Source organism: Vigna unguiculata, chromosome 6 (assembly GCF_037176805.1).
Source record: "Vigna unguiculata cultivar grain cowpea cultivar isolate G323 ecotype 2 chromosome 6, ASM3717680v1, whole genome shotgun sequence".
Taxonomy (NCBI): domain Eukaryota; kingdom Viridiplantae; phylum Streptophyta; class Magnoliopsida; order Fabales; family Fabaceae; genus Vigna; species Vigna unguiculata.
In genome coordinates, this window is record NC_140797.1 from 18,229,100 (window position 1) to 18,252,143 (window position 23,044).

The 23,044-nt window shown below is 29.9% G+C and overlaps 1 protein-coding gene and 4 pseudogenes across 1 annotated transcript; all 5 read right to left on the minus strand.

Annotated features, from left to right (window-relative positions):
* Positions 1-4,572: 4,572 nt before the first annotated feature.
* LOC146885607 (uncharacterized) lies at positions 4,573-7,071 on the minus strand (annotated as a pseudogene).
* Positions 7,071-8,710, minus strand: LOC146885608 (uncharacterized; annotated as a pseudogene).
* A 22-nt stretch (positions 8,711-8,732) lies between these two features.
* Positions 8,733-10,715, minus strand: LOC146885609 (uncharacterized; annotated as a pseudogene).
* A 2,769-nt stretch (positions 10,716-13,484) lies between these two features.
* Positions 13,485-14,655, minus strand: LOC146885610 (uncharacterized). The gene is made up of 2 exons (XM_085675010.1): positions 14,640-14,655; positions 13,485-14,188 (listed from the first exon to the last, which is right to left on the minus strand). The coding sequence occupies exons 1-2, from the start codon at positions 14,653-14,655 to the stop codon at positions 13,485-13,487; spliced, it is 720 nt and encodes a 239-aa protein (XP_085531136.1).
* A 223-nt stretch (positions 14,656-14,878) lies between these two features.
* Positions 14,879-15,712, minus strand: LOC146885611 (uncharacterized; annotated as a pseudogene).
* Between the last annotated feature and the right edge of the window lie 7,332 nt (positions 15,713-23,044).

Consider the following 23,044-nt stretch of genomic DNA (forward strand, 5'->3'; position numbering starts at 1 on the left):
TGAATTCTTTTATGGAACGAGTGAGGCTTGTGATAAAGATGAAAAAAAATACATCTACATTAACTAAACTTAAGAAATCTCACGAGAACCAAGAATTCAATACAATGAAAAACAAATCTCTAAAATTCCTATAGATAAATATAATGAATTTAAAAATTCATTAGAATGGGATTCGGAAAAAAACGTCCTCAACTTTGACAATACCCACCAAATCAAATTGATGAGGTACGAAGGACTTATCAAAATGGTATTCATGATTTTGTATCATGATATAACAACGAATGATAGTCATATTTTTTTGAATTTTACTATTATGTGTGTTTTTTTAAGCAGAGAAAATGAAGAGAAAAAACAAAAAAGTTTTTTTTCTAATTAATAAAAATTATATGTAACAAATTTAATTTGGCGCCCCTAAAGTTTTTGTCCAAGTTTCGCCACTGGAGAGGGAGATGATGAATTCAAGTAGAGTAGAGTGTGAAGTTTGTGTTGTTCACTTTAAGTGGATTAAAGGTGAAAGTGAGTTGATTTAGAGTAAAATTTGTTAATGCTTGTGAGTAATTTGATGGATGTGAAAGATTAAAAGTTATATTGAAATCAAAGAAAAACAAGATGACCAAATTGTACTTTATTTTAAAAATAATTAAAAATTATCATATCGTAGAAAAAATATTAAAATGTATAAATGAAAGTAACATATTTTAATAAAAAATATTTAAAAGATAATGTAAAAAAAAACATTTATAACTAAATTTTTTTGTTATTTTTACACCGTTTTCATAATTATGCTAAAAAATAAATTGCGGACATAATTGTAATCTTGATATCACCCTTGAACCATTGCATAACAGACATGATTGAAAAATCGAGGAATTTCCCTCTTCCTTCCCCTCTCTCCCTCATGTTGATTGGAGGGAGAGGGATGAGATGAATTTAAGTGGATTAGAGTGTGAAGCTTGTCTTGTTCACTTTGAGGGGATTAAAGGTGAGAGTGAGTGAATTTAGATTAAATTTTGTTGAAGTTTGTGAGTGATATGATGGATGTGATAGATTAAAAATTATATTTAAATCATAAAAAAATAAGATTACCAAATTGTCCTTTATTTTAAAAATAATTAAAAATTATCATTATATAAGTTTAATTTATTGTAGAAAAAATACTAATATGCGTAAATGAAAATAAAATATTTTATTACAAAAATATTAATAAAATAATGTAATAAAATTGTTGAGAATTAATAATTACTTTTTAAACCTTATTTTAAATCAATTTTCAAATTTTCGTTATTAATTATTTTTGTAAAAATAATACGAAAAGTCATATATTTACATCATTTTCATAATTTAAAAATAGAAGAATTTCCCTCTTCCTCCCCCTCTATCCCTCAAGGATGATTGGAGGGAGAGGGAGATGATGAATCAAGTGGATTAGAGTGTGAAATTTGTGTTGTTCGTGTATTAAATGTGAGAGAGGGTGGATTTAGAAAAAAGTTTGTTAAAGTTTGTGAGTGATTTGATGGATGTGATAGATTAAAAATTATAGTTAAATGAAGGAAAAACAAGATTACCAAATTGTCCTTTATTTTAAAAATGATTAAAAATTATCATTGTATAAGTTTGATTTGTTGTAGAAAAAAAATATTAATATGTATGAATGAAAATAAAATATTTTATTAAAAAAGTATTTATAAAATAATGTAATAAAAAATTTTATAATTAATAATTACTTTTTAAATCATATTTTAGAACAATTGTCAAATTTTTGTTATTACTTATTTTTGTAAAAATAATTTGAAAAGTCGTATTTTTACATCATTTTCATAATTAAGCTGGAAAATAAATTGCGGATATAATTGTAATCTTGATATCACCCTCAAACTAAGACATAATAGAGATGATTGAAAAATAGAGTAATTTCCCTCTTGCTTCCCCTCTCTCTCAAGGTTGATTGGAGGGAGAGGATGACATCAAGTGAATTATAGTGTGAAGTTTGCGTGGTTCACTTTAAATGGATTAAAGGTGAAAATGGATGGATTTAGAGTAAAGTTTGTGACTCATTTGATGGATGTGATAGATTAAAAAGGTTATTTAAATGAGGGAAAAACAAGATTACCAAATTGTACTTTATTTAAAAAATAAATAAAAATTATCATTATATAAGTTTAACTTTCGTAGAAAAAAATATTAAAATGTATAAATAGAAATAAAATATTTTATAAAAAAATATTTAGAAAATAATGTAATAAAAAATTTTATAATTGATAATTACTTTTTAAACCTTATTTTAGAACAATTTTGAAATTTTTGTCATTAATTATTTTTGTCAGTGATTTGATGGATGTTATAGATTGAAAATTGTCAGTGATTTGATGGACGTTATAATTGATAATTGTCAGTGATTTGTCAGTGAAATTATATAATTGATAATTGTCAGTGATTTGATGGATGTTATAGATTGAAAATTATATTTAAATCAAGGAAAAAAAAGATTACCAAATTGCTCTTTATTTTAAAAATGATTAAAAGTTATCATTGTATAAGTTTGATTTGTTGTAGAAAACAAATATTAATATGTATGAATGAAAATAAAACATTTTAGTAAAAAAGTATTTATAAAATAATGTAAAAAAAATTATAATTAATAATTACTTTTTAAACCTTATTTTAGAACAATTTTCAAATTTTTGTTATTAATTATTTTTGTAAAAAGAATTTGAAAATCATCTTTTTACATCATTTTCCACTACAAGAAAAAATATTTTTAACGGAGGTTTATTTTTACATTACCCAGGGTTAAAACCTCTACTAAGTTCTTTACCCGAGGTTTCGATTTCTCCTGCTAAACCATCCCTAGAGAATGTTTTAGCCAGGGTTTTTACGAACCCCAGGAAGCACCAATCAATAACGGAGGTTTTTTTACCTCTTGTATTTAACATAGGTGTTAAAACCTCAGTTAAGTTTTATGGGTTTAAAACCCCCGATTAATTACCATGATTTTTGAAACCTCCGTAAACAATTATGGGTTTTGAAACCTCCATAAAATACTATAGGTTTTAGAACCTCCATAAAATAACATAGGTTTCAGAACCCCCATAGAATACCACGGGTTTCAAAACCCCCTAAAATACCCTGGACTTCAAAACTTCCGTAAAATATTATAGGTTTCAAAACCTCCGTAAAGTACCATTGATTTTTAAATTATTATTATATTTTTTTACTCATTTATCATTTATGTATTGATGAAGGATTATCTTGTCCCTTTTTAAGATGATTGAATATGGTGTGAGTTGATTAAGAAAGCTAAGTGAAATCCCCACTAGACATTAAGATAGCAAGCTATCTAGATGTGAAGGTTCCTTTCACAAAGCTCAAGAGAAGAAGATGATGGATTGATTCAAAATAAAAAGGAAATGGAAAGCACATAAACCATAGAAAACCAAGAACAATTAAAGGAAGAAGAAAACATAAAATGGAAAGGAAAGAAATGGTAAAAATGTGAGAAGCAAACCACTACAAGGCTAGGCTAGAAGCCATGGCAACCTTGAAGATGAGTGGATGTGTGTCGCCACTTGCTATGCAAGATAAGACTTAAAGTATTCATCCCTAGGGAGGAAACTCTCACAAATGGTTGAGACACAAGAGTGTTTTTACTTCAAAATGTTCAACCTTTTTACATGTCTAGGAGCACCCCTTATATAGAAGAGTTTATGGGCCTCTAAGCAAATAAAAGATATCTAAGGATGTCTCTACAAAAACCTAACTCTAGCTTCTAGAAACTAGGTCAAATAAGGTTACAAAAATGAGAGACAAAAGACCTAACTATGGTGTGTGCAAGACTAATTTCGATCTAGCACAAAAGGAGACAAAGAATGTGTCTCATATGTCTCCAAAAAGTGGCCAAAGTGTGCTAAAAACAAAGGAGACCAAAGGTACATAGGTACACTTGCTTCATGCCTTTTACTTTATGCTTTATGCCTTTGCTTTACTCTCTCCTCCACATCATTTATGCTCCCCAATCACCATGCGCCACCTAGCATTGCTTTCTTACTCCTAATTAACTTACAAAGCAAATAAACATAGATTAGCATGTTGGCTTAAGTCAAGTCAACTATAGTCAACAAGTCAAACCTAGTCAAAGGTCAACAAGTCAACTAAAGTTGATTAAACTAAGTCAACTTAGGGAATAAAAAATAACAAACACAAATGAAAGGGATGAAGGATTAGTGAACTTCCTTTCTAAACATGCTTAGTCTTCTTAAGCATGTGCCTCCATCCTTGGTTGGGGTCAATCCTTCATCATGTATTCATATATATTTTTTCAATCACAATTATTTACATTTATTCTATTTTTTTAATCTATATTTAATGAAATTATACATAAATAGATATAAACTCATCAAATTGACAAATTATTTATAGATGACTAAGTGTATATCAAAGTATAACAAATATACGAATTAAAATTCAAATTCAAGTACAATATTAGTCAGCAAAAACTATCATGAAGTACTGCAATGGTTCTCAAACCATAAAATGATTCAATTAACTTCCACATTATATTATATTCTTCAATTATCACATATGATTTTCCTTATGTCCAGAAGTTGTTGTATTAGTTGGCACACTTCCTTGATAAGAAACCTACAATAATTACAAATTTAAACTCTGAAAAATAAAAGAAGTTATGTAGTCTTAAACATTACCGGTGTAGGATTGAACATAGTCAACTCAGGAGGGAATTGACCTTGATAATTTTGAGAAAAGAAGTTCATGATTGCATCAAGTCTTTTGTCATGTTCTTCATGTCGTTTATTTTGTTCATCCAATTGTGACTTTAATGTAGTGACCTATATTAAAACAAAATCTATTATTAAAATCGTAAAAAACACATAAACATTATAAAAGACTCAATCTATCAACAAAAAATATACTACATTTCTTACTCCTACTTATAGAAAACAATCCAAAGCAACATAACAACAACATTAATAATGTCCAATAATATTCAACACAACAACATTTACAACCTTGGCATGACAATCCAAAGCAAACAACATCATATTGCTACACATGAAAATGAATGTTCAATAACTTGATTTTGCAATTCCGAATAAGAAGGACAAGATGAGGATGTCCCAAAATGAAAATTCCTAGTATATCAAAACACACGAGAAGGGCAAGGTCCCAATCCCATTCCTCGAACATGACCACAATGTTCTTTACTTCCCAAAACATGAGCTAGTGAATCTTCAATTGATATATCTTGCGAAAGGGAGGATGTATTTGTCTCATATGCTTTAATTTTTTCCTACAAATAATACAAAATGTTATCAATGAAGGTAACATTCAATTTGATTCATTATTTTTCTTTAGAAAACTTATGCTTACTCCAATCTCTTTTGCTCCATCATTAACAAATTCCCCATTAGCATGTTTATGTGTTGCTATCCAAACTTCTCCCCTACTAACTTTGTGACCAAGCTCTTGCTCCTAGAAAACTTAAGAAAATCATGAATCATATATGATATAACAAAAATGATTGAAGAATAAAGTTACCATCTCATCCTTCTTCCGTGCAATGCTCTTCGATCCACCTGTGTGAGGAACTGTTTGCTTCTTTCTATTATCCTTATTTTTTTGGGCAATTTCCTAAGCATATATGTAGAAAATTACTCAAAATAAGTAAAGTAACACTTAAAAGAATAGAAAAGATAGTTGTTATTACCTTTGTCCTTGAATTTAAACGGTAGTCAACAAAAGAAGCCCATTGGTCTCTATTCATTCCTTCTGCACACATTGTAATGATTTCATCTCTATTACGTGTTCCATCATCTTTTTGTTGCCATAGTTGTTGTCTATACTCACTCCATTTTATGTTAAGTGATTTCAAGATATATGTCACATGAGCATTAGATTCCACTAGAAACTTGGCCTTCAAAATTATAACACAACTAGTTTAACAACTATTGCAATATAACAAGAATAAAAACATATAAAAAAATTATAGGTCAATTACTTGAATGGTTTTCTTAAGTATATCTTCTTTGTATTCATTGGGAATCTTCCTCCAACTTTGATAGCTGATTGGAAAGGCATTAACATTTCTTACAACACGACCTAAAAACCTATTCAACAATGCTCCACTATCATCAATTGGTTGGTTGTCACTATTCCATTTCACAAGAATCCTTTCACTAGGAGATAAAAACCAAACATCATTCAATGTTAATTGTTTTCTAACTTGTGTGCCTTCATCATATATCAAAATATATGTGAAATATATTGTTAGTTTAAGACAAACATAAAACACAAATACTATATGGCTTGGACAATTACACATAAAAATCAATAAATTAACAATCTTACCAATGACATTAACAAGCCATGACCTTTTACGTGATACATGCTTTGATTGATTACTTTGCATCTCAATATCCACATTTTCTTCCCCTTCACTATTAGAGTGTAACCTTGGTGTTGGTTTAGATGTAGAATCATGCACAAACTCATTTCTAGGTTGATTATTAAATTCAAATTCAAATTCACGTGCGGAATTGGTCTTGGTAGTGGAGAACAACCTCTTCTTCAAACATTCTACAAATTAACTCAAGTCACTAAATAAATAGATAATACATGAAATTTAAAAGTACCAAAATGATATGCAAATGAGACATCTTACTAGATTTAGATGTTGAAAGCATTGAATTCATGTGAGGTGGGGGTGGAGATTGCTCATTATTATTCTTTATAGGATGGGAATTCATGTGACGTGCTGCATAATAATTAGATTAATACACGAAAAAAGTAAGATACTTTTTAACATGGAAATATAACCATCATACCAAATTGAGATGCAAATTGAGGTGTTATGCTGGACTGTGGCGAAAACGGAAGTTGAGGTGGATTACTAGGCCCTGGAGTATGAGTAGGTGAAACTTTTCAATTCTTACTATAGGTGAAACCCGTGGTGAAACTTAGTCAACTTACTTGGGCAAGATGGATGAGACGCAGGTGAGCACATTATAGATGATGGTTGGCCACTTCTATTTTGGGTAGGGGCTGAAACTTTGCCATTAGTCTTCTTCATGTATATTTTCTTCATCATCAGGAATTCTATAAACAATAACATTAATACAAGTCAATTCACATTCATTAAATTATGATTACCTAATATAATGCATGTATAAGTAATATGGATGATAATTTAAACAAAAACTAGTATAGAAATGTTCAATTTCAGTATGACCTTGTTAATGGTATATTCCCTTCTCCATCTGGAAATAAAGTTTCCAAATTTTGTTGTTCAAATGGTTCACATTCATGGAAAGTGACATCATTATCTCCACCAATGTCATATAAGTCTTGTGGCATTAGATGCACAGGAATGCTCCAATTTTTATCTAATTCATCCACTACATAATAAACCATTTGAGCTTCTGCAGTCTAAATGTATGGTTCGTCATCATCATTATCACCAATGTGTATTAAACGTCTAAAGTTTACTAATCTAAATCCCAAGTCATCTGTTATAATCCCTCTAGAAGTAGTTGTATTAGCCCACATACAAGTAACAGAGAATCGACCATTATAGTTGATCTCAATTATGTCTACCAATTTTCCATAATAAGGCACACCCCCAAATTGCATTTGATTGTCAATGCTACTTGCATAGCTCCTTGTCACAAAAGTACCAAATATTCCACTATTTTGTGTTTTAAGTCCATCATCTCTCTCTAATGTACGAAACTTGAAGCCATTAACATTGTAAGCATTGTAACGCTTTGCACAATCAATTGGACCCATAGCTAAGAGCTTTAAATCATCTGAGTAAGATCCATTTAAGTCATTTTTTATCTAAAATAAAAAATAAAAATATGATCAACATAATTGGATATCTTTAATATTATCAAATTTAAGAATGTAAATTAGACATACCCGACGAGAAAACCATTCCACAAATTCTCTATGAACCCTCTTATCTATCATAGAGGATGATCGTGTACGACTTCTTAACTGTCTTCGTACAATTTCTCTAAATTCTCTAATTTAAATAAATGAAATAATTACATGGTTAGTCCTCAATGTAGATGAATTATAAAAAGTTGTAAAGATAAAGTACTTAATGAAGAAAAGGGTTAACTTGGGCACAATTAGTCAATACATGACGATGTGCTTGTAACTTTTCCTTTGTTGATAAAGAGAAGTAAGTAAAACCCCCAACTGGTTTTCCAACTGGTGGAAACAAACCACTTACACTAGATGCCATGGTGTCAGGTTCGTCATCAACACGCCTTATCCGATTAAATATAGTCTCAATTCCATCTAAATATCTAGAACAAAAGGTTAAGGACTCTTCAGCTAGGTAGCCTTCAGCTATTGAGCCTTCTGGTTGAGCCTTGTTACGCACATAAGACTTCAATTTTCCCAAATATCTCTCAATGGGATACATCCACCTATATTGGACAGGTCCTCCAATCTTGGCATCTTCCACCAAATGCACAATCAAATGAACCATGACTGTAAAATATGCAGGAGGAAACAACATCTCCATGTGACATAATGTAAGAACAACTCTATTTTGCAATTGGTTAAGTTCATCCACTTTTAAAACATTATTGCACAAGTGCTTAAAAAAGGAACACAGATCACTCAAAATAGAGCACACTTCTTTAGGGAGTGTCTTCCTCATTGCCAAAGGTAAAAGTTGCTCCATCTAAACATGAGAATCATGACTTTCAATCCTCCAAGCTTAAATTGTTTGACATCAACACATCTACTAATGTTACTTGAGTAGCCATCTAGAACAGTGATGTTCTTCAATGTTTTCAAAAATATATGTTTATTTTCTTTTGTCAATGTATATATAGCCGGAAGATATCTGTTATTTGCATCAGGCCAAAGATCAGGTCTAACACCCCAATCTTTTAAGTCATTTCGTGCCTTTAGGTTGTCCTTTGACTTTTTACCTTGGTTCAATAATGTATAGACCACGTTATCACATACAATTTTTTCAATGTGCATAACATCTAGATTGAGGTGCAATAAATTGTTCACCCAATAAGGAATTTCAAAAAATATACTCCTTTTTGTCCATTGTAAAGGGCCATCAATAGGGTGGTGACCTTTCCATTGTATTTTCCCCCGTTCCTCAACTTCTGGTTCTTTCCCAAATACAATATTAAGATTCTGAACTTGTTGTAAGACATTTATTCCTGATATTCTCAAAGGAGGATTTCTAGTTTCCACACTTCCATCAAAGCGATTGCGGCATAATCTAAATTTGTGCCCTGCATTTAACCAACGTCGATGATTCATTAAACAAAATTTACCTTGAATCTTCTTAGGAGTTGTGTCAAAATTACACATAGGGCAAGCCAACCCAGTGTGTGTTCCACCCAGATAAGGTTCCAAGACTAGGAAAATCACTAATAGTCCATAATATAGCTGCATGCATATGAAACACTTCTTTCTTATGTGAATCAAAAGTTTCAACACCAATGTTCCATAGCTCTTCTAATTCTTCTATTAATGGCCTTAAATATACATCAATATCATTTCCTGGTGCTCTTTTACCAGGAATGATCATGGAAAGAATGAATGAACTTTGCTTCATACACATCCAAGGAGGAAGATTGTAAGGTATAAGTACAATAGGCCAAGTACTATGACATGTACTCAAATCACCAAATGGATTGAACCCATCAGTAGCCAAACCAAGTCTGACATTTCGAGGGTCTGAAGCAAATTGAGGATTCATTAGATCAAAGTTCTTCCATGCTTCAGAATCACTTGGATGCCTTAATATGCCTTCATGTGTACTTCTTGATGCATGCCATTGCATATGCTCAGCTATTTTAGAAGACATAAACATTCGTTGTAAGCGTGGCTTCAATGGAAAATACCTTAAAACTTTAGCTGGAACTTTCTTTTTTCTTTTAGTAACACCAACAATACTATTGCTCTTCTTTGTTTTCTTCCATCTAGATTCATTACATTTCATACAAAATTCCCTATCTTTATCTTCTCTATAGTATAACATGTAATCATTTGGGCAAGCATCAATTTTGGTGTAATGAAGGTCAAGCTTATTAATGATTTTCTTAGCTTCATAGAATGAAGATGGGATTTTAGCATAATCAAAAGCTTCTGCTAACAACTCCAGTATCATTGACATTGCCTTGTTAGTCATTCTGCATAGACATTTGATATGGTACAATTTGAGCAAGAAAGAAAGTTTAGAATATTTGTCACATCCTTCATACAAACTCTGTTGTCCCTCATGCATAAACTTCATATACTGAGCAATTTCATCAGGCATCGTGTGGCTTGATTCAGGTCGCATATTCTCATGATTGTCCACATTTTGAGTGTTTACAAAATTCCCGAATGCATCATTAACCATGCCACATATGGGATCATTAGCAAAACCTTTATCCTCATTTGATTGGAAAATTGGAGGTGTTAAAATTGTATGTTGTACATAATTTGTCTCACCATGTAGAAGCCAAAATGTATACCCTTTTGGAAAAGGATGAAGAATTAAGTGTTCATATGTTGCTCCTCGAGTTTGCCATTTTAAGATTACATTTTCGACATGGACAAATTATCTTACCCTCAACGCTCTTATTAGCAAATGCAAAGTCCAGAAATTTATTCAATCCATCCATGTATTGTTGTGTATTTCGAGGCAAATCAATCCAAGACTTATCCAAATCCATTAAGAATAGTCTGTTTATGAGAACAAAAATATATTTAATAAAGAAAAAAAAATGTAACTAATGATATAAGATCAGAAAAAAATATTGATTTTCCCACCCACGATCAAAAGGAGAATAAGGAGAATAAGGGTCATTTGGAAATTAATGTATATGCATTGTAAGTTTTACTGTCATTCGGAAATTAATGGATGATGTGAGTATTGTCATCTAGTGTTTATTATTTACTATTTTGATAGATTCAAATTATAATAGTAAATAAATTACAAGTAACCATATTTAAATTCTAATTAAAGTTTTAAAAAATTATAAAAAAATGTAATATTTAGATTTTACAATATATTTCTGTCAGTGTTTTATGAAAATTAATATTAGACTCAATACAATTCCTTAATACACCGATCAATATGTTGTAAAAATATAGACTCAATACATTTTATTAATTCATTGAATGTCACAACTTTTTAAAAACTCATTCAATGATTCTTTAACTATTTTATTTATTGCAATGGTTAGAAAAAACCATGAAACATTTCGCTATATGTGTATGATTTTGAAAGAAAAATTACATTACAAAGATTTTTACACTATTTTTTTTTTCAAAATAATTCAAGGATAGGCTCCTATATGTTAAATAAAAACTTAAGATTTAGTTACACCTTAAATCCTTTCGATGTAAATTATGTATGACATTATTTCTCGATTTTAAAATAAAACAAAATCAGGTTTTCGTAAATTTTCGTTTCTAGAATATAAATTTGGAATATGAACAAGTTATCAGACTAATGAAATGAACAAAGTTCTAATTTTAAATATGAAAAGTCTAATGAAAAATATGAAATATGAAATCGAATTTATTTAATTTTAAAACATAATTTCATAATCATAAACAATATTAAAACTAGTGTGTTAACAAAACTGAATAAAAACTAAAAATATTTTGTGAAGATGCATAAACAATATATTTATAAAGATTTTTTAAATACCTGCTTATATAGGTTTTAATAATAATAATTTATTTATTTAATCACTAAGACCATCTTATATTAAAAAAATGAAAACAGGTTTACTTCAAAACTTAAAATAAAAGGATTTGATATAAGATTTATTTACCAAATAAATAATTAATTAATAATAGTAATAATTTGAAGTAGTGATATTCTTGGAACACACTCTATCCCTCTCTCTCTTCCTTCCTATGTTTCTTGGTTTCAGCCATAACCTACACCTTTTCAAACCTCTTCATGACAAAATTAATTAGCCATATACTCTAACTCTTCCATGAAAGGATAAATAAGGAAAAACCAATGCCAATTCAAATAATAATGCACTACATAATTACAGATTACATTGAAATTTTGTATGTTTTGAATGCATGGAAACAATGTGCCAACATGTGGTTCTTATTTCCTACTCATCCATGCATTTTTGAATCAAAGATAAGGAAAACATTTCACGCCCCTCCCTCTTTCTTATCTCCATCATATATTCCTATTATACGCAGTAACCACAAAAAAATCTCAAATTTTCATTATTTACTAGCAGGAAAATTTAAAGCACAAGGTTTTAATACCTTTTTAGAAGATACAGTATCTATGGCCTCTTAGATGCTGAACTCTTACAACGCTCCATATATGTGCGAGAATTTTATAGTTCATGTACCTGTAAAACATAATTTACCCATATATCTATTGTTTTAAGAAATAAATAAGGTGTAGTGTATATCTTAAGTTACTTACTAAATTACAAATTATGTAAAAGGAGACATTTGGGATTTTTTTTCCAGTGGTATACAAAGTACAAATCCTTTGAAACTGAGATAATAAAATTAATTTTTTATTAAAATGGTAAATAGAAAATATAGAATAAAGGAAAGACAAAATAAATTAAATTAATTATAGTGTGAATCTAATTTTCTGATCTAAAACTGTTTATGTACATGCAAGAACGACAATAGTATAGAATTATGAAAACTAATACAAGATCAAGCATGCTAACTGTGAGCTTCCCAATTACGGTGCAGACATGCATTTTTTCTCTTTTTGCAAAATAAATTTTAAATTGCCATTGGTATTGGAAAAAGCTCGGAATAATCTTGCAATATTGTGGTTGTTTAGTGTTTTGGTCTTCTCAGTTATTGCAGTAACATAGTTTCCTGAAGTGAGATGAACGCTTCCTCAAAGGACTTTCATTATATGCCGCATGTATCAAGAACTCGAATTTGATAGACCATAGAAATTGAAGAATATAAAACTGCTAAAAATTTGCATCACTTTGAAAAAAACAACACATTGCACAACAGAGAAGACCAGTGACAGTTGACATAAATCCAGTTAGTATCCATAGATAGGTTAAGCATGTATACTAAATCTTCCCAAACTTAGGTATTATTTCCTTCTCTTCAGGAATAGAATTACGAAAATATATCCAAACTTAAATTTGAACCAATCTAAAACATGTAAACAAAATAAAGAAGGAATGATTTGGAAGCCAATTAGCATCTTTTACCTCCAATATACTAAAAAACATTAAGTTTAAGATTTTTTTCCATAAAAAACCATAAAACAAATAAGCACACCATTTGTCCTGATGACAAACCAGTAAAATTCATAAAACCTACATTACCTGCAGAAAAGAAACAACACACAGAGGGAAGAGAATATCTTATATGTGGACTTTGCTAGCTATGAGAAGAACTTAAATGCAAGATAAGTCAACAAAAAAGAACATATTTCAAGAATTATTCCAAATATGCAAACTTTTAATTAAGATTTAGAGACGGATAAGACTATACTCATGGCTCAGTCCCAATCCCTTTCCCAATTGGTACACATCTAGCCCGACAAACAGGAGTTCCACCTTTTGTTCATCAATCTGAACAGTAGGAGGATAACCAATCCACAAAACATTACTTGGTTGACCATTCTCAAGGTAAAACATGTTTTTGTGAAGCCAGTCATCTCCAAAAGAAAGTCTCTGTCCATTTAGTTTTGTCTCTACTTCAATGAATCTCCGATTGTTCATGATGAAAACATAACCCAAAGAAGGGTTTTTGTAATTTTTGGAGTTGGCTTCCAAACTGCTCTCTAAAAGCTCTATCATCCTGTAAATACACACAGGTGAAATCATTGTATCTAAACCTAGTCCTAGATTATTCTCCTTACTTCGGTCTACAGATTTAATGTAGTACATCACATCAAGCTTATTACCATTTTTAGACTTAGCGTCCAAACTACTCGCTAACAGAATTCTCACTTTGTCTATGTACACAGATGATGTAATATTTCCCTCCTTTAAATCTTGGCTAAGTTTACTAATTTCCCTATTTCTGTAAACCAAATAAATACAGTACATCACTTCAAGGGTAATAGAATGAATCCCACCACTGAGTGATACATCTTCCAAAGCCTCGTAAATGGACAATCTCTGCCTTATCAGCTGCACTACAATATTTGTAAATGTACATGTCCATAACACTAACAAGATGGATAAGCCTTACAAGCTGAAACTGAACAAGTTCGCTAACATGACCAACCATGAATTCAGGAGTACCTATGCAGGCTCAAAGGTTAATCACCATAGAATGTTCTGAGGCACGCCACATGGTAACGGCACCTTCATGTACGAGAATGTTGGTAGTGTTCCTGCTTCGGTGGATTAGAGGAAGAAAGGTGTTGTCACTGATGTGAAAGATCAGGGCAAATGTGGTAAGCTTAATGATCACTACTCACAAATCATACAACTCAATATTACAATGAGTGTTTACCGGTGATTGTAGCACGGATCTAAACCATGGTGTAGCGATTGTGGGGTATGGAACAACGGTTGATGGGACTAATTACTGGATAGTGAGAAACTCTTGGGGAGCAGAAAGGGGAGAACATGGTTACACCAGAATGCAAAGGAACATATCTAAAAAGGAAGGACTTTGTGGCATAGCCATGATGCCTTCACACCTAATCAAAAATTCCTCTAATAATCCAACAGGATCTTTCTCATCTCCCAAAGATGAACATTGAAAAAGCCTCTCACAAAATCAAACTCTCATATGCCTTAGTTGTTGCTTTTTAACTTTTATCTAAGATTGTATGCCAATGTATCCATCAATATATTATACATCAAACAGAAATAAATGTTTTAATTTGATTTGAGTTCCTAGCAGTTTCTCATGTACACCCTCTCTTATTGCCAAGAGTTGAATGCAAACATATAGCTTTGAAATATTCCTTGGTACCGTAAATGTTTTCTGGAGGGGGACCACCAGCACCACCCTCTTGAGGTGAAACTACTTGAGAAGAACTGTGCCTTGTTCCTCTAGAAGGCCAAACCATATCAATTACTGGGTGTGAAGTAGCCATAACTGTTTTGGTTGAATCCACTTGAGTAACACTATGACTGGTTCCTTGTGGTTGTGAATGCGAACCAATTTCAATCACTACATTATCTTAGTGTTGAAGTCCGTAATACCTACTTCTTGTTTGACGAATCCAAATTGGAACGAAGAAGGATGAGGGAATAACTAAAAGCTCCTCCAACAATGACTAACCATAGTTTTATTTTCATGAGTTGTACAGTCAGAAGTCCACAAAAAAAGTACAGAAGATCAACCTCAAATCGTAAATGACTCAGCCTAGACAAGCCTAGAGACACATGATAACAAATGCAACACTCAAAACAAGACTATGTACATCTGGTTTCTCTTTCACATATTTATCAAGGAAAAAGGAGTACTGGTGACCAACAAAGTAGAAAACGTTGTGAGCGTCCAAACAACGAGAATTGGAGTACTCCCATGTCTTTGCAAACAAGGTGGAAAGGGATATTAATAAACTGAAAAGCATGTAAAGAAAGATCTTTCACCAGCTCCAATTTCTAATTAAATGATTGAAAAAAGAGTTGAAGGCATAACAGACAAGTCCAACAATAGAGGAAGAAAAACACACAAATCTCCATACCTTTGGCTGATGTAGCAAACTCTGAATTTTGATAAGCATGAGCACTGTGTTATTTCTTAAGCACGGTTTGCTTTCAGGAACAAATATGTCGACCACTGTTGGAGATGCAAAGCTAGTGAACGAGCAACGAAGATACACTTTAGATTTCAGAAAACGCGACACCTATAATTGAATCTTTGTACAAAAACAAGCATCAAGGATTTCAAAGTTAGAATTTAACCACAAAACGAAAAAATTTGGAAACCTAAAGAAAAGAACCATTACCGTTTGGAAGCAAGGTGAAATTCGAACGAAATCGCGAGCAAATCGTTCGGAAGCAAGGAAGCAACTACAAAGATTGAGATTGAGAGTGAGATTGAGGAAAATGTAGCGAGGTGAAGTTTGAGGAAAGTGGATTTCGAACGTACGAACAAAGTGAATCAGGAGAGTTTTTCGAACGTTGGTATAGTGTGTCTGTGTCCCCTTTTTCGAATGTACGAAGTGATAAAAAGGTTTTTAAAAAAATATATAAAAAGGATATGGAAAAAAAATGTGGAGGGAATTTTTCCTGGGGTTTATCATAAAACCTCTAGTATTTACCAAAGGTTTAGAAAACCTTCACTATGTGTAAAAATTACCGGAGGTTTTATAACCTCCGTTACTAAATCTCCATTAAAATAAATCTTTTTTGTAGTGTTCATAATTAAGCTGAAAAATAAATTGCGGACATAAATGAAATCTTGATATCACTCTCAAACCAAGACATAACAAAGATGATTGGAAAATAGAGGAATTTCCTTCTTCCTTCCCCTCTCTCTCCCTCATCGTTGATTGGAGGGAGTGAGATAGCATGAATTCAAGTGGATTAGAGTGTGAAGTTTATCTGGTTCACTTTAAGAGGATTAAAGGTGAAAGTGAGTGGATTTAGAGTAAAGTTTGTTGATGTTTGTGAGTGATTTGATGGATGTGATAGATTAAAAGTTATATTTAAATCATAAAAAAACAAGATTACAAAATTATACTTTATTTTTAAAATATTTAAAAATTATCTTTATATAAGTTCGATTTAACGTAGAAAAAATATGAAAATGTATCTATGAAAGTAACATATTTTAATAAAAAAATATTTAAAACATAATATAATAAAAAAAATTATAATTAAAAATTACTTTTTAAACCTTATTTTATAACAACTTTCAAATTTTCGTTATTTTTACATCGTTTTCAAAATTATGCTAAAAAATAAATTGCAGATATAATTGTGATCTTGATAGTACCCTCAAACAATTGCATAACATACATGATTGAAAAATAGAGGAATTCTCCTCTTCCTTCCCCTCTCTCTCCCTCATTGTTGATTGGAGGTAGAGGGATATGATGAATTCAAGTGGATTAGAGTGTGAAGCTTATCTTGTTCACTTTAAGGGCATTAAAAGTGAAAGTGAGTCAATTTAGAGTAAAGTTTGTTGATGTTTGTGAGTGATTTGATGGATGTGATAGATTAAAAATTATATTTAAATCACAAAAAAACAAGATTACCAAATTGTACTTTATTTTAAAAATAATTAAAAATTATCATTATATAAGTTTCATTTATCGTAGAAATAATATGAAAATGTATAAATGAAAGTAACATATTTTATTAAAAAAAAATATTTAAAAGATAATGTAATAAAAAAATTTATAATTAAAAATTACTTTTTAAACCTTATTTTATAACAATTTTAAAATTTTTGTGATTAATTATTTTTGTAAAAATAATTTGAAAAGTCATATTTTTACATCATTTTCATAATTATGCTGAAAAATAAATTACGGACATAATTGTAGTCTTGATATGATTCTCAAACCAAGACATAACAAAGATGATTTAAAAATAGAAGAATTTCCTTCTCTCTCCCTCAAGGTTGATCGGATGGAGAGGGAGAGGATGACATTAAATGGATTACAATGTGAAGTTTGTGTTATTCACTTTAAGTGGATTAAAGGTAAAAGTGAGTGGATTAAAATCAAAGTTTGTTAAAGTTTGTGAGTGATTTGATGGATGCGATAACAGACATTATTGAAAAATACAGGAATTTCCCTTCTCGTTCCCCCTCTCTCTCGCTCATTGTTAATTGGAAGGAGAGATAGAGGATGAATTCAAGTGGATTACAGTGTGAAGCTTATCTTGTTCACTTTAAGGGGATTAAAGGTGAAAGTGAGTGGATTTAGAGTAAAGTTTGTTGATATTTGTGAGTGATTTGATGGATGTGATAGATAAAAAATTATATTTAAATCATAAAAAAATATTACAAAATTGTAGTTTATTTTAAAAAGAAATAAAAATTATCTTTATCTAAGTTCGGTTTAGCGTAGAAAAAATATGAAAATGTATAATTGAAAGAAACATATTTTTATAAAAAAATATTTAAAAGATAATATAATCAAAATTTTATAATTAAAAATTACTTTTTAAACCTTATTTTATAACAATTTTCAAATTTTCGTTATTTTTACACAGTTTTCATAATTATGCTAAAAAATAAATTACGGAAATAATTGTAATCTTGATATGACCCTCAAACCATTGCAAAAAAGACATGATTGAAAAAAAGAGGAATTTCCCTTTTCCTTCCCCTGTCTCCATCACCGTTGATTGGAGGGAGTGAGATAGGATGATTTCAAGTGGACTAGAGAGTGAAGCTTATCTTGTTCACTTTAAGGGGATTAAAGGTGAAAGTGAGTGGATTTAGAGTAAAGTTTGTTGAAGTTTGTGAGTGATTTTATGGATGTGATAGATTAAAAATTATATTTAAATCATAAAAAACAAGATTACCAAATTGTACCTTTTAAAATAATTAAAAATTATCATTATATAAGTTTGATTTATTGTAGAAAAAATATGAAAATGTATAAATAAAAGTAACATATTTTAATAAAAAATATTTAAAATATAATGTAATAAAAAATTTTATAATTAAAGATTACTTTTTAAACCTTATTTTATAACAATTTTCAAATTTTAGTTATTTTTACATCATTTTCATAATTATGCTAAAAAATTAACTTGCGGACATAATTGTAATCTTGATATCACCCTCAAACCATTGCATAATAGACATGATTGAAAAATAGAGGAATTTTCCTCTTCGTTCCCCTCTCTCTCGCTCATCGTTGATTGGAGGGAGAGATATAGAATGAATTCAAGTGGATTAGAGTGTGAAGCTTATCTTGTTCACTTTAAGGGGATTAAAGGTGAAAGTGAGTGGATTTAGAGTAAAGTTTGTTGATGTTAGTGTGTGATTTGATGGATGTGATAAATTAAAAATTATATTTAAATCATAAAAAACCTAGATTACCAAATTGTACTTTATTTTAAAAATAATTAAAAATTATCTTTATATAAGTTCGATTTATCGTATAAAAAATATGAACATGTATAAATGAAACTAACATATTTTAATAAAAAATATTTAAAAGCTAATGTAATAAAAAAATTTATAACTAAAAATTACTTTTCAAACCTTATTTTATAACAATTTTTAAATTTTTGTTACTAATTATTTTTTTTAAAATAATTTGAAAATTCATATTTTTACGTCATTTTCATAATTAAGCTGAAAAATAAATTGTGGACATAATTGTAATATTGATATCACTCTTAAAGCAAGACATAACAGAGATGATTTAAAAATAGTAGACTTTCCTTCTCTCTCCCTCAAGGTTGATCGGATGGAGAGGGAGAGGATGACATTAAATGGATTACAATGTGAAGTTTGTGTTATTCATTTTAAGTGGATTAAAGGTGAAAGTGAGTGGATTAAAATTAAAGTTTGTTAAAGTTTGTGAGTGATTTGATGGATGTGATAGATTAAAAATTATATTTAAATCATGGAAAAACAAGATTACGAAATTGTACTTTATTTTAAAAATAATTAAAAATTATCATTATATAAGTATGATTTATCATAGAAATACAATGAACATGTATAAATGAAAGTAACATATTTTAACAAAAAAAATATTTAAAAGATTATTTAATAAAAAAATTTATAATTAAAAATTACTTTTTAAACCTTATTTTATGACAATTTTCAAATTTTCGTTATTAATTATGTTTGTAAAAATAATTTGAAAAGTCACATTTTTACATGATTTTCATAATTAAGCTGAAAAATAAATTGCGGACATCATTGTAATCTTGATATCACCCTCAAACCAAGACATAACAGACATGATTTAAAAATACAAGAATTTCCCTCTTTCTGCCCCTCTCTCCCTCAAGGTTGATTGGATGTAGAGGGAGAGCATGATATCAAGTGGATTAGAGTGTGGAGCTTGTCTTCTTCACTTTAAGGGGATTAAAAGGGAAAGTGAGGGGATCTAGAGTAAAATTTGTTAAAGTTTGTGAGTGATTTGATAGATGTGATAGATTAAAAATTATATTTAAATCAAAGAAAAACAAGATTACCCAATTGTACTTTATTTTAAAAATAATTAAAAATTATCATTATATAAGTTTGATTTATGGTAGAAAAAAATATGAAAATGTATAAATGAAAGTAACATATTATAATAAAAAATATTTAAAAGATAATTTAAGAAAAAAATTTATAATTAAAAATTAATTATTAAAACTTATTTTATTACAATTTTCAAATTTTCGTTATTAATTATTTTTGTAAAAATATTTTGAAAAGTCACATTTTTACATCATTTTCATAATTAAGCTGAAAAATAAATTGTGAACATAATTGTAATCTTGATATCACCTTCAAACCATAACATAACAAAGATGATTTAAAAATAGAAGAATTATCCTCTTGCTTCCTTCTCTCTCCCTCAAGGTTGATCGGATGTTGAGGGAGAGGATAACATGAAGTGGATTACAATGTGAAGTTTGTGTTATTCACTTTAAGTGGATTAAAGGTGAAAGTGGGTGGATTAAGAGTAAAGTTTGTTAAAGTTTGTCAGTGATTTGATAGATTAAGAGTAAAACTAATTTGAAAAGTCGTCTTTTTACGTCATTTTCATAATTAAGATGAAAAATTCATTGCGGACATAAATGTAATCTTGATTACACCATCAAACCAAGACATAACACATGAATTAAAAATAGAAAATTTCCCTCTTCTTTCCCCTCTCTCTCCGTCAAGGTTGATGGGAGGGAGAGGGCATGATGAATTCAAGTGGAGTAGAGTGTGAAGTTTGTGTTGTTCACTTTAAGTGGATTAAAGGTGAAAGTGGGTTGATTTAGAGTAAAGTTTGTTAATGTTTGTGAGTGATTTGATGGATGTGATAGATGAAAAATTATATTGAAATCAAAGAAAAACAAGATTACCAAATTGTTCTTTATTTTAAAAATAATTAAAAATTATCATTATATAAGATGGATTTATCGTATAAATAATATGAAAATGTATAATTAAAAGTAACATATTTTAAGAAAAGAATATTTAAAAGATAATGTAAAAAAAAATTATAATTGAAAATTACTTTTTAGACTTTATTTTATAACAATTTTCAAATTTTCCTTAATAATTACTTTTGTAAAAATAATTTGAAAAGTCATATTTTTACATCATTTTCATAATTAAGCTGAAAAATAAATTGGGGACATAATTGTAATCTTGATATCACCCTCAAACCAAGACATAACAGAGATGATTTAAAAATAGAAGAAATTCCCTCTTCCTTCCCCTCTCTCCGTCAAGATTTATTGGAGGGAGAGGGAGATGATGCATTCAATTGGAGTAGAGTGTGAAGTTTGTGTTGTTCACTTTAAGTGGATTAAAGGTGAAAGGGGGTTGATTTAGACTAAACTTTGTTAATGTTTGTGAGTGATTTAATGGATGTGATAGATTAAAAATTATATTGAAATCAAAGAACAACAAAATTCCTAAATTGTACTTTATTTTAAAAATAATTAAAAATTATCATTATATAAGTTTGATTTATCATATAAAAAATATGAAAATGTATAAATGAAAGTAACATATTTTAATTAAAAAAATTTATAATTAAAAATTTCTTTTTAAACCTTATTTTATAACAATTTTCAAATTTTCATTATTTTTACATCGTTTTCATAATGATGCTAAAAATAAATTGCGGACCTAATTGTAATCTTGATATCACACCAGAACCATTGCATAACAAACATGATTGATAAATAGAGGAATTTCGCTCTTCCTTCCCCTCACTCTCCCTCAAGGTTGATTGGAGGGAGAGGGATAGGATAGGATGAATTTAAGTGGATTAGAGTGTGAAGCTTGTCTTGTTCACTTTAAGGGGATTAAAGGTGAAAGTGAGTGAATTTATAATAAAGTTTGTTGAAGTTTGTGAGTGATTTGATGAATGTGATAAATTAAAAATTATATTTAAATCATAAAAAAACAAGATTAACAAATTGTACTTTATTTTAAAAATAATTAAAAATTATCATTATATAAGTTTGATTTATCGTAGAAAAAATATGAAAACGTATAAATGAAAGTGATGAAGGATTATCTTGTTTTCTTTTAGAGTTATGAATATGGTGAAGTTGTTTAAGAAAGCTTTTTGAAAATTTCCACTAGACATTAAGATAGCAAGCTATCTAGATGTGATGGTTCATTTCTCAAGCTCATGAAAGGAAGAAAAGAGTTGGATTCAAGCTTAAACTCACACGGCATTAACAACACTTAAAGAACCAAAATGAAAGAAGAAACATTAAAAATGGAAAGCATAGAAGATGAAGCATGGAAGAAGCACGCCACTCATAGGGGGGGATCTAAGCCAACCAAGCCCTAGAGATGAGTGATGGTGCCACCACTTGCAAGCAAGATAAGGCAAAGGTGAGTTCACTTCTAGGAAGGAGAGCTGACGAAAATTTAATGGTTGAAACATAATAGTTTAGAAACAAAATGATCAACCCTTTTACAAGACAATGAGCACCCTAAACCTAATGTGAGAGTGAGTCTTAGCCAAGTGAAGGGAGATGATTGGTGGAGGCATTCCCACGAGGATTCTAGCCAATAGAGTAAGGAGACCAAGTGACCTTCTGAGGCATAAACCACAAAGGCAAAAGGAGACAAGGTACATGTCTACTTTTGCTTTTGCTTTATGCTTTTTGCTTTCCTCTCTCTTCCACTTCATCCAAGTGCTCCAATCACCAAGTGCCACCTAGCCATGCTCTACTTTCTCTTAATTACCTACAAAACAAGATAAACAAGGATTAGCATGTTAGTTTAAGTTAATCTAATCTTGGTCAAAGGTCAACTTTGGATCAAATTCAACAAGTCAACCAAAATAAGTCAACTAGAAACCAACTTAGGGAATTCAAACTAAAGTAATACAAAACAAAGATAAAGGTGATGGAATAAAAGACTCCCCTCTAGACATGCTTCTAGTGATCCTTCTTGAGAGAGCTTCTAA